At 39.4% G+C, this 13238-nt stretch overlaps 1 protein-coding gene across 1 annotated transcript in view; it reads right to left on the bottom strand.

Moving 5' to 3' along the window:
• Positions 1–13238, bottom strand: part of LOC104412973 (chromosome unknown open reading frame, human C15orf27) — a gene marked incomplete at its 3' end in the record, with an annotated part of 58503 nt that overhangs the window by 37860 nt on the left and 7405 nt on the right. The window contains exons 3-4 of the mRNA XM_010023838.1: positions 8480–8634; positions 3185–3258 (exon numbers count right to left, since the gene is read on the bottom strand). Of these exons, the coding sequence (XP_010022140.1) occupies positions 3185–3258; positions 8480–8634 (229 nt within the window). The remainder of the gene's footprint in view (positions 1–3184; positions 3259–8479; positions 8635–13238) is intronic.

Consider the following 13238-nt stretch of genomic DNA (forward strand, 5'->3'; position numbering starts at 1 on the left):
GTTCCCCCCACCATGTCTTTCTCTTTTTTTCTGCCTTAACATCTGGGTAACATTTGGTGCACAGACAAATCATAGTGGTGTACGTAAACAGAGACAAATATACACAATCATCACCACTAGTAAATCCTGTTCAAATACTTGGAAAAAAGCAAAAAGAGCTCACGTGCACTTCACTTGAATAAGGATATTTTAACGTTGTAATGTCACAGACGGTGACGGAGAATATAAAATTAACAGAGTGCAATAAATTCCTTTAAGGCTTGTGGCTATAGCACAAGCATAGAGACAGCAGGAAGATGCTGTGAGAGGAGCTATTTAATTTTGTTGGCAGCTGTTCTGCTGGCATTTGCCAGCTGCTGGCACGTTTTTCCCCTTCATTTTAACCAGGCAGAAAGCTAGTGCCCTTTTATCTCCAACATAAGACTGTAATTACTTGCAATACCTTTACAGCACCAGCTTTTAATCAGTCGTGTTTTTCCAAACAGTCAGATTTTGTGATGAATTTTTTCTGGGTTTTAGTTAAGTCTTTTACAACTTTCTATTATTTGTCATCTAAGGCTGAGCTGAGGCCTTTCTGAAGAATTGTGTATTCACACTCACAACTAATGGGAACCAAACTACAGAAGAAACAATGAACACCCAACCTTGGGACATGGTACTTGCTATGGAAACAACCCTTTCTGAACACCAGAAACCCTGAATCCTTGGCTTTGAAAGAAAAGGCACTGATTGAAGGACTAATCAATCCTTAGCAGCTGCCTGTTATATATCCAACCAATGCAATTAATCCTGCTCATCGCTGGAAAATCATCCTGGAACAAATAGTCACAGACTGCAAAATCTCACTATAACACATGATCTTCTCAACAAATAATTCCAAACAAAGACCACTGACTCATGGCACTGGGAATCAGAAGGCAAATAATCCCCTGTAGGCATGAAAAGAGTGAATAATGTGATCTGCAATTTTTGCAATATTTCATAATCTCTTGAAAAAGCAAGTTTTTGATTGGATTAAGAAAAAATGAAACACTCTGGTTTTCCTCTGCTGAGATGCACTTCAACACAAACAGATGTGCTCTTGCTCATTAAACCAACCTGGCACAAGTCCACCCCAGCAAACCCCATAGGAAAGGCACACCTTCATTCTCTTCCAGATCTGTGGGTTTTGAAGCACATCCTGTTGCTCTGTGGAGCTATCGCTGTGGCTTTAACCCAGCCAAGGACTCTGAGCTGCCTAATGAACCAGTTTCAAAAATCTACCCTCCTCTGTGCACCTTACATGGCTGCCTTGTGGCCTCATTTTATTTCGGTGTAAATTCAGACCATCATCAAACAGGTAAAGGAGGATACTTTGAAAGACAGAAGCAGATAATAAAGTGAGTGGTAAGTGGTTCGTAAAAAATGAAAACGGCAAGTAGACAAAGAAAATTAGTTCCAAAAATCTATTACAGAGAGAAGGAGAAAAGCCAACACAGATCCAAACTGAGCATGGTTAGTAGGGCAACCAGATTGGGCTCTGTGAAGTACTTCTGTTATTGTTTTCCCATAAAACAGTTCTGAACCAGTTTATCCACTTACGCGGGTACTCTACCTCAGCAGAACCAAAAGAACTGATTTCTTCCTTGAGAGAGATGGTACAGACTGGCCTTGAGGATCTGCTTCCACTGCCAGAACCAACAACCCAAAACTGTCAGCATATTAACTGAGCTACGAAAGGGATACAGGAGCAAGACACTGCACTAGGGTTTGAGAAGAGTGGCTAGAGGTACAAGTGAATGAAAACAGAACTTGAGACAAGACCTCAGCAGGAGGAAATTGAGGCCCACGGGAGAAGTTTTCTGTGAAACAAGGTCCAGGAAGTGATTTCGTTACAGCTAATGGACTCCATCTACCAATCCTGAGTATTTGAGAGTTAGGATGTGCAATTCACAAGGGAAAGTCACACTGCAACATTTTTTGTTGAGAGACTTTTTTTCAGTCATCTTACATGTATCCTTCAAGCCACAACCACCATCAAAGGATGGGCACAGTAATCCTATTTCTGTTTAACTGCAGCACCAGGCAGCTAGGATGCAAAGCAGCCTGCCTGTTATCAAGGACTCCTTTCAGAAAGCACCCACTGATAGCCTGGCAACACCAGCTAGAAAATCCCTGTTACGAGTAGAAATACAAAGGGATACATGTAAAGACATGTCTTTCATAAACAGAACCATGGAAATAAGCAGTGGTATAATATGGTGAGTATGAATTCAACACAAGTGATCTATCAACTCATTTGCAGATATCACAGCTCCTTGGTTTTTGAATTTTTTTGGTATCCTTCAACTAAATTTACCACAGAGTGAAGAATTAACATGTGTTTAGATTATATTTTCTCCTATGGGCCTGGAAAAGGTATTTTCAAATATTTAACTCCAAGCTATCTTCAACAAACATGCAACATTTTTTTGTGACAAGTAACACATTATGACCTCAAAAACCAGCCTTGCAAGTATTTTGGGATATTTCAGTACTAGTCTAAATGACTTCTTTCTGGAATGAAATTGAAAACTATAACAGATTATCCCAGTCTGGTCATTTGTGACATCATGGCTACAGGCTTTTCCAAAGCACAATACATCCATACCATTTTTGCAAAGAAATTCACCATTTGTTTCATTCTCTTTCTGTGCTGCATAGCAGCAAACCAGAACATCTAAAGTACCCACACAAATTGTGAGAGAAGATAATCCCACTCTCATAACAGACCTTTTAGTAAAAAAAAAACAACAACAAACCCTAAATAACCCTGTGGATCTTTATTTCTGCAGAAAATATCTTATTGCTGTTCCTTTAACGCAGTGACACTGAAAAGATTTCTGTGAGAACAAATGGATGAAACTAGTCCTGAGCCTGTAGGGATTTGGAGATGATAATTTCTTTTTACAGTTTTCCAATTACAATTTGTAAGACAGGATCTTCCACATTTCCTGACAATTCCAGGCAACAATTCTGACCCAAACCACTAATCTAAACAAGATTTTTACTGGTTTAGGGGTTTTTTTTTTAGTATTTTTTTCTTTAAGTACACTGTGCTACATTTATTCACAGTCAAATTACTGCCAAACTCTTGCTAATTCCAGTGACAGTATAAGAATACTTTGTGGTTCCATATGTTGTGAAAGACACTGATTATACATACCTCTGAAAAGAAAACAGACAGGATGACTAGGCTGATCCAGTGAATTACTCCTGCAAACTGTGAAGCACTTGAAACTGCAATTAACACAATACAATAAGCATCATGACAGCAGCAGAACGCAACTTATGTTTACTATAATTAGTAATACTATGACTTACATATAGATGTATAACTAAATCCTGTATACCTGAAAGTCCAGAGCCAGAATTCTGTAAGGAAACAGAATGCTATATTCTCCCCATGTTATTCCTCATATTCAGTCTTTGACAATTCATCTCAGAAGATCAGTAATTGTATGGAACTGCTGCTTAAAAGCTACTGCTCAAACTGGGCTTAAAAAAATACATTCCTGTGATTTAAATAAATAACCTAGGTAGGCAGACTTTTGCACAGTTCTCCTGATCCAACATGAACAGCCAGGACTAGCTCGGGATCCTATTCCTCTCAGAGTCAAGTTTGACCCTAGGAAAACCATAGTTACAGAAACAACTGGAAGAACCAATATAACTGTTAACCACTAATAAGATCAAATCTTAATATACTAATATTAAGGAGTTTGTGAAATATCAGCAATTCTCATTTGTACAACAAATAAAATGTGGCTATTTTTGTACAGTCTGTTTCAGGAAAGGTGGCAGTCATATGGACAGCTTTGTCTTCAAGCAAGTTCCTGTGAGAACACTCAAGGAAGTTACAGTACATGAAATAAAAATTCCAGTTTAAGAAATTGGTTGTGCCACACAATTTCCTCTGTAAGCACTCTTCTTCAGAATGACAGTGACAACTAAATTCACTTATGCTCATGTTCACTTAATTTCAAACTCCTCCATGAAAAGAAGTCTGTAAAGGGTAAGTTAAAATGGTAATTTATGAAACTCTTAATTCTACACACTAACTTCCCATATCAGTACTCTTCACGCATGCAGATTGTTTGAGGTAGTTATTCTGCTTTCATAGTAAAATGACTGAACAAAAGACCTTTCAGGAACTGGCTGGCAGGAACACTCATGAAAATGTATCTGAACTCATTAAAAGTATGATTTTACAGAGTAGTAAAGCCTTGTACGGACACTCACTGGCATTAAATCAGGCTTTAATTTACTTAGCTTATAGGTAAAATGAAGCAAACTCAGACAAATGAGTTTGTTGCAAGGCTACGTAAGAAGCTCTATGATACAGGTTAATCTGTATGGGCTCAAATGAATCTCTCGAGATCTGAAGGATTCCTTAATAAGTAAGTTTAACTGAAATTCTGTGATCAAAGTTCCCTTCATTGCTGACAGAACAAAGCTGAAAGGGTCCAGGATCCGAACTGCTGTCAATTGAAGGTCACATCCTCTCAAGTTTGGAATAAGGGAATGAAGAGAAGAAATTTTCTCTTTACTTCAGGGTGTTTGTGAGCCTACCACCCCTGCAGCAGGCAGATTAAAATAGCCTGTGCAGTCCTGCAGTTTCAAAGCATAGTTTAAGGCAATCAGTGACTGTGCGCCTAGAGATGCAAGGCTGGCAGAATTAACTAAGTCCCAAGAACATACAGGGCATGCACTAAATAAAGCACTTATTTTAAAATTAAAACTGCTGAAAATGGGAAGCGGGGGAAGGGACGTAGGGAGAAACCAGGATACAAAGAAAACTGTTAGTACGGGCTGCCACTGGAACTCTCCCAGCTGAGGCTCATCTGGGGCTTCACGAGAGGGTTTGCTGTGGTGCAGCAGAGGAGCTACCTAAAGATGAAATAAATGGGCAAATACATTCCCAAGACACTGTCTTTATAGGGTAGCATAAAGAACAAGAAATGGAAACCATTCGTAAGCCATTTTTCAACCAGCTGTCGATTAACATACAAGGCTCCAGCTGCCCCTTAGTGGACAAAGTAAGATACAGCAACCACGAATTTGGAAAGAAACTCCACCTCTGGCGCTGCAACTAAATGCAGCAGTGCTGGACACGGTGCCATACAGCAAGCAGTGAAATTGCCAGTAAAACAGTAAAACTGGAAATGCCTTCCAAGTAAGAAGCTTTTGTGCAAGAGCTGAATCACCAGCCCATACACTGAACCTGGATATTTGCCTCTTCCAAAACACTTCCCTTCCCTGCAGGGAAAAGCTACAAAAACAGGTCTTCTCCAAGAAGTATTCATCCCTGCTCTGTGGTGGTTTGGATATATCACTGGGATTCAGTTCGAGGCAAAGCACCTAAGCTATTCAGCTTCTGCTTTTATCTGGAACAGAATTTCACATGTGTTCAACTTGTAACTTCTCACCCCCTCCCAGCAAAAAAAAAAACAAACAAAAAAAAAAAAAGAACCAAAAATCAAAACAAAACAAAAAAAACCCAAACCCCAAAACCAAACCAAAACATAACATCATAGCTAAAAGCCAAAAAATTCTGCTTTATTTCACATTATGATTGTCTGGTGCTGTGGGGAAGAAAAGAATGCAAATCCACATGCTTTCTAGTCATGAAGAAGATGATTCAGTATAAAACACAGAATAGAGCCAACCTCAGTCTTCCTCTTCGCCCTTTCCCTTGCCTTCCCATCTCCTCAAAGTGGATATCCAGAAAGGGAGGGATGAAGAACACATCCTGACAAACCCTGAGTGATTACTGCTTCTGCAAGGAGCAGACAGCAGATGCTCCCTGCATGGTTTCAGCAAGCCCGGAACCGGCTCCCACTGAGGCAGTGCTGCACCACAATGTGCATCTTCTTTGCACAGCTTTACCTGTACTCAGACAAGGCCCTAATTCAGCAACCAAATGGACAGGAGCAGAGCCTTTCAGCTTCACAGTTTACTTTTACAGACACACCTGAAGCTGATGGCAGGATGGTAATGCACGCATACCAAGATGATTTCCTGAGCTGCTTTTCCTGAAACTACTGAAGATGAGGAAGGGACAGCTTGGTCTGTATTTCTGAGAGCAGGGGCTGCAACGTGCCAGAACCTTTTTTTTCCCCCTGAGATGAGGTGCAAGTGACTTAGTATACGTCTATTTCTGCATTTGCAGAACATCACGAGGTATTGAGACCTTATTTTGTTAATGCAGGTGATGAGCTTTGAAGACAGGACTAAAATAGGTGATTGTAAGACAGAGACCTACAAAAAAAGACCCATTACATGTCCCCTGCTTTCTGAGGTTTCTAATTCTGGCATGAATATGCTTTGTGCTCAAATACCCTAACAGGTCTCTGTCCCTTTCATGTCCGTGACCTACACATTTGCAAATGCAGCCTCCATCACTAGGACTGACAGTTTTGTGTATGGGAGAAGTGCACAGTACAATCAAAGACTGTGCTAAAAGTATGAGAGGAAAATGATGCTCTCAAAATATCACAGCCAACAAAAACACTATTAAAAGAAAAATAAAGGAGTCTTCCTAAGTAATTACAGTCTATAATGTGGATTAGCAGTTGTTACTATGAACAAAATTGGCAGTGATGTGCTGTAACACATCCTCATGCATTACTGATTTCATATAGAATAAAGAATAATTTAAAACTGTATGGCCTGAATGGCTTTTTAAAACCTTAATGTAAGTTACATCTATTCCTCATATGGCACAACTGCAATACTTACATCAATCCCACCAAAATAACCAAAATAAAAGGTATTCAACTTAATGACTGTAAGAAGCCTGATGGCTTGATTCATTAGTTACAATGCAAAGTAGCAACACATGAGTGGAATGGGTCGTTCCTCAGGTGCTGAGAAAATCCATGCAGGCAGCCTCTGAACAGTGAAATGACATGGCTCAACCAAACACCTGTAGGTCATGTACAAGGTGTAAGATGCAGAGTTTTTAAGAGTATCATATGCACTAGGCATGTAGAGGAAGAATGATCCCTAAAATAAAGCCGCCTTTAGAAGATTTTTCAGAAAATAAATGGTAAGAAAGCAGGTGCTTCCAGAGGAAAATCTCCACAACTGTGTTAAAAAGCTAAGAGAAATCAACAGAAGCAGTTTTTAAACTCTTTGGCTCCACAGAAGTAACAACTCTCTACAGAAACAGAAAGATATGGCACCTCAGTGAACGCTGTTGAAAGTTTCTTCCTCCTTCAGTTTTTAAGGACGTACACCCATAACTAGCATCCCATTTTTTTGAAAGCTACAGACTTGTCCAAATCCTGGGCTTCCTCATCCAAAGTGGCAAGTCACTACAGACTACAACTGTAACTAAGTGGCCATGCTTAGAACAGAGTGTGCAGTATAGGCAGACAGGAGTGTAAATGGTGGGCAACAGCATGGAAAGACTGCTTAGTCATTCATTCATCTTATAGGGTTTCTAGAATGACTGCAATACTCAATAAAGTCCCCTAAAGCAATCTAAAACCAACTGCGATACCTAAGCCTCCACTAATATCAATTGACAAATCACAAAAATAAAAGGACTTCCACAGAATACAAGGTTCATTTGCTCAGTTTAAAGTTGTTGTAGAAGGTACCAGATCATGACTCTTTCATGCTATGTATTCTTGCATTTATTAGATCAGCTGAACCCCACCACTGCCATTTGAACATATCTGAGACTATACATACATGCTAGAGGTTGCTCTTCAACATTTAACATAGGGAAATGCGTAGCTGATATTTGTGTTCATGTTAGCTTTCTGTCATAAAAGGAAAAAAAAAGTAAAAAGAAAAAAAAGGGGTAATAGAAGAAAAGAGCACTAGAAAAACAGAGATGAATTAGGAAGCAGAACAGCAGCATTAAAATTTCCATTGTGGAACCTGTGTACAGTGAATTCAGATAAAGCTAAACTCCACTTAAGCTATTATTTGGCTTACAGTGTGTTAGCAAAGTAGAATGAAATTCTGTATCATTTAGATGCATTACAAGATAGAAAACAGTAATTTCAATTCCTACTCATCTCAGTAAGAGTCAATTAATAATAAAGCACCAAATACCCTAGCAAGTTCATCATTTCTGACTATGGACATGCTTGTGAAAAGTATCAGACATTAACAACACACAAATGATCTTTCTCCTGCGTCTACGGAGCGTGTCTGTGAAGGACAGACTTTTTCAAGTACTAATGACAATATGAGCTGATCTCCGCATGTACACTCTGCTTGTGGCTTTTGAAAATTTGTCCTGTACTGAATTTGGTCAGCAAAACATATAGACTTCACTATACCAGGGTTCCACAAAACCACATTTCTTACCTAGCCTAGTAATCACTTAAATGGTAGGAAAAAAAAATATCCCCAGCATCCTCCTCCTCCCCCCTTCACAAATCTCCCAGCATGTTAAGCCTTTATTTCATCAAAACAAAAGCATAAAAATCCTCCTACTCACACTGGAGAAGCTTTATATCTATTAGGAGTTCCAGAGTCAGAAGAATCACCACCAATACTACACAGGCTACCAGGAAACCGTTGAGACTTGCACTGAGCAAAAATACCTGCCACACAGCTGCTCGTCTCCCACAGCACGGTTTTAGCCAGTTAGATCTAAGGAAATAAAATTAAGAGGAGAAAAAGAGAAAAGAAAAGAAGAAGTGAAAAAGGCAGAGAGCTAAGGAGCAGTGAACTCAGAATTACAAGTTCTGTTGTTATGGATATACTCAGCAATAACGTTTAAAGACTTCGCAGAACTCACTTTTCTTTTTACCAAGAAAAATACTTCACAAAACCCATCCCCCTGGGGATCTTGTGTGCCTCTCCAGCCCTCTGGAGAGTACTGGTGTTCAAATGCCTTCCAGAGTAGCACAACCCTAATCATGTCTTTTCCATATGTTTTCATTTTGACATACATGCTGCCTTCTCTGACCTGGGACTACCACAGCATAGCAGGATTCTGCTACTATGTTAAAAGCTAATGATGTTTAAGAATTTCTCTGCTATTGAATTTTACCCCTGTTCTAGTATGAATCAAATCAGACCAGAGCTGCCAAATTTGTTTTGCAACAGTTAGTCCATGCCACCATGGGAAAGAGCAGTAGGAATTGGAAAACACCAAAGCAAAAGCTCAGCATCAAGCCACTAGCCAGGGCTGTGTCACTTGTCCATTTATCTCACGCTCATGAATCTCTTAATGGCCCAGGCCAAAAAGGACTTCCCCAGAGTCTGGAGTAGCACAGTTTTGGGGACAGCATATGCCAGGGACTGCTCCCAAACCCAGTTTAGAGGAAGTCACATTGTTTTAGAGGAAGTCATGTTGTTTTGGAGGAAAAAGAAGGTTTAAGCAAGATGAAGGGATCTGTGAGGAGGCTGCGAGGACCAGAACTCTGGGAGGAAATTCATGCATTGGTAATGTTGCACTAGTATAGTGCCAATGCAGATACACATTTTCTTTCTTTTTTCCTTTGAAAACATTTGTAATAGGAATGACTGTAGCATGGACTTCAGAAGCACACAGCCCAGCCTGACACTTTTTTTTCTCCTAAAATCCCCCCATAGTTTCACTTTAATACTGTATCATACCACTTCTCATCAGTGTTCTGTAATGTTCTTGTACTGGCTCACCTCTGAAAGTTCTGATGCCTTTCTGACACTTCATATTTTCAAATGTCTGAAAGTACCCATTAGCTAATACAGAGCTGACATGACATGTTAACTAGGGTTTAAAGAAGCTGCAAGCATACAGAAGTGTGGTGCAGTAACCACACTGTCTGAACTAACATGAATACACAGAAATCAATGGTACACAAGATGATACTGATCAATTTCAAACACATAACTCTAGACTCAATTACTCACGTTATGATCAAACACTTGGAAAAGCACCACAAGACTTTCCCTGACATATCTACATTCAAAAATGAGGGAGAAAGAGATGCTGAGTAGTGTTCAGAGACCTAACACTTTCAAGCAGCTTCTCAGAGTTAAACATATGAACTAAACACTTGTACTCTGATTGCCCCATTCCCTGACCATAAAAGATCTCTTCAATTGACTCAGAAACCTTCAGAGAGTTGACAAGTGTTACTATGAGGAACATGCCCTAAGTTTAACTTTGTTACGGTTCTAGCCTGACTACAGAATGCACTAGATTTTAAATAGGTATTTTTAAAACATAAGGGAAAAAAAAAAGCCTTTTTGCAAAACTTGCTGTTTTAATGGATTTTAATTTACATCAGCTCAAACCAGGATAACTTGTCTTTACTGAAACTGTTATTTTGGGCTCTGGTTTTTGGGGTTTTTTTAGATATTTCTAAAAACAATGCTAGGGAATGGACCTATTTATACAGAACAGCTCTTTATTCTATCCTCTTACTACATTTATCTTCCCTTTTCCAAAAAAGCCTGTTTTGCCAGCATTTTAATATTGCAGAGCAGTTTTCCCTCTTTCCTATTCCCAGAATGCTCAGTAGAGGGCCTAAGTACATTCCTTTAAAAGCTCTACATAGTTGAGATTTTCAAATACCCTGAATGTACCAGTAAGAATAAATCAACTGTGATAACTCAGCACACATTACATATGGTCATGATAATCATTATTCAAGCTTACAGAATACTAACAAATGTGGAGTTATTCTGTCTGTGCAGTACTAACATCCCACTGATTCCAAAAAGCTTCTGAATAAAACTATCGGTTTACTATAGGAAAAGCAGTCAACTTAAGACATCAAGTGCAGATCCTCTGCATGTTTCCATCTATGTATCACTCACAAAATATAGAAACTGATTTCAAGGACATGAGTGTTTGAAATTTAAGCACTGAAAACCATCTTCTGTTTCATATCTTTATTTATTACACCAAGGTGCATTTGTTCAACACTTGTCTTGTGAATGTACAGTGATGAGCATCACTGCCCAGCAGACCTCTTCCCAGACCTTCTCCAAGTCCTCTGAATCAACTGATACTAAGAATCACATTGTGCTCCAAAAGGAGCACTGGATTGTTTCTTTCCTGGGGGCTGCTTAGCTAGCTCATTCCCTGCTATTTGTACACTCCTGGAGAGCCCCAACCTTGCCTTCTGTCATTGGTTTTTGGTTGCTTTGTTATAGGGTTTTGGTTTGGTTTTTTTTTACTTCTCATCCTCCTGTAAAGGATGGACGTAAATAATAAAAGGAACTATTTTATCTAAACCTGTTGACATGCTAACCACACTAACTCCTAATACACAAATCTTCTCATCTCCTTCAAGCTTGTAACCTTAAGTACAGTAGCATCAGTAGCCCTGGTGATGTTGGTGTCGTCTGTGGATGCCATGCACTATGTGGGTACAAATAAAGTATGACTCAGGACAACTTTACTGTGTGACTTCAAACAGGTTCATTAGATACCTCAGTTTCTCTCTAGAACAGGAATATTATTTGCCTTTCTTACAATGCTTGGATGAAGTAAATAAATTTAGTAGCATGGGAATTTCTTGGTTGATGGTGATGCAGGGCTGTAAAGTTGTTATGATTCTATGACTAAAATATATTTAGTGGAATTTTACCAGGGGTAATTATTAAAGATACTTTCACACATGGTTTTGTGGAAAACCAATCTGTCACCATCACTGCTAGTTTTATTAATAAACAGCTTGGATAAAAGAACATAAGGCGAAACTAGGAAAGGTTTAACATATTTATCGAGTAAGAAACCACTACAAACAGTTTGTTCAAGCTGTTAACAGCTGTCACTGTTTCTATTTCCTGGTCTTGCAAACAAATACCCTGAAATCTGCATAATACCTTACCCTGTCTTTTTTTTAGGTTTTTTTTTTCCTTTTGGCTAAACTGCAAGTGTTTGCATTTCACAGGGTGGCTATGATCAGAAAACAGAAGGGTGGATGAGATCCAAATCACTGTCTGAAGGATTAGAAAGGCCATGGTCAGGAAGTGATAGGAACACAGAAAGGCTACGTAACAATACAAAATCTGGCTGAGACAGAACAGACAGCAGAGCCTCACAGCAGGCTACAGGGAGGCCTTGAGCAACTCCAGGGAATAGAGCGAGCTCTGCAATCCTTTACTGGGCTTCTCCTACAAGCTTAATTCAACTACGGAAGTTATCTATTGAGAGCACCCTCACCCTTTTCTCCCCTTAAGTTTTTCTGCTTTAAACACCATGACATTTCTTGGAGGACTGCTGCAAAACTCTGGTGCCCAAATGGCAAGATTCCCCCAGTTTTATGCCTAAACTCACACATCACTGGTTTACACATATTTGCTCTTGTGTCAATATTATTCTTTAGCTTGATTAGTTCTTCTCCCTTGCTGGCATTTTGTCCATGATGCATTTACAAACAGCAATAGCATCCACTCATGTAATTTAATTAAAGCCCACGCTTTTTGTGAAGCAGACGCTCAGTTTCTATAACTGTCCTAGTAGTTCCCTCTGCATGTGAATAGGCAGCTAGAGTGGTACATAATATTTTGGAATAGGTTTAATTACATGAATGCTTCCCAGCTCTACTCGAAGTACTTCATGCTTTCTAGGATCATCTGTGCCTACTTTATATGTGTGTATCACATTGTTTGCTCACAGATATCCTTTGGTTACCTGGTACATTACTCCTCTCATTAGAAATATTAACATCATGCTCAAAAACAACCTATAAGAAATACAAGAACAGCCATACTACCTCAGAACAAAGACTGGGTATTCTGTTTCCAATAGTGGCCATGAACAGATGTCTCACAATGAATAAGAGCACAGCAAAAACATACTTCCCCTTAAAATTCTCCCAGCATCCACGCGCTTTCAACTGGGTGACTTCCTGAGACAGATGTGGTTTCTTGGATTCTACTTTGTAAGAGTCAACAAATTTCACTTCTGCAAACTTGCTGAACCTCCCCTTAAGGCTACAGTAGCTATTAGCAGCCACACATCCTTTAAGAAGCAGTTCCACACATCTACTGCCCCCTGTGCAAAGAGCAATCTCTTTTTGTTTTCTTTTGAACCGGGCCTTAACTTGTCTCCTAGCACCTGCACTGGGAGGTGTGTGAGAGGTATGTGGTGTCAAACCTTATTTTAATCTGTGTCAGATTTCGTAACCTCAACCTCATCTCATGTGAGCCTTCTCTTTTTCAGACCGAACAGTCCTAGCTTACATAGTCATCTCCAATGGCAGCCATATCACATCTTTGATTACTGTTCTCCTTTGACTCTTTTCCAGCTC

This window comes from Nestor notabilis, unplaced genomic scaffold (assembly GCF_000696875.1).
Source record: "Nestor notabilis isolate BGI_N333 unplaced genomic scaffold, ASM69687v1 scaffold33411, whole genome shotgun sequence".
NCBI classification, from domain to species: domain Eukaryota; kingdom Metazoa; phylum Chordata; class Aves; order Psittaciformes; family Psittacidae; genus Nestor; species Nestor notabilis.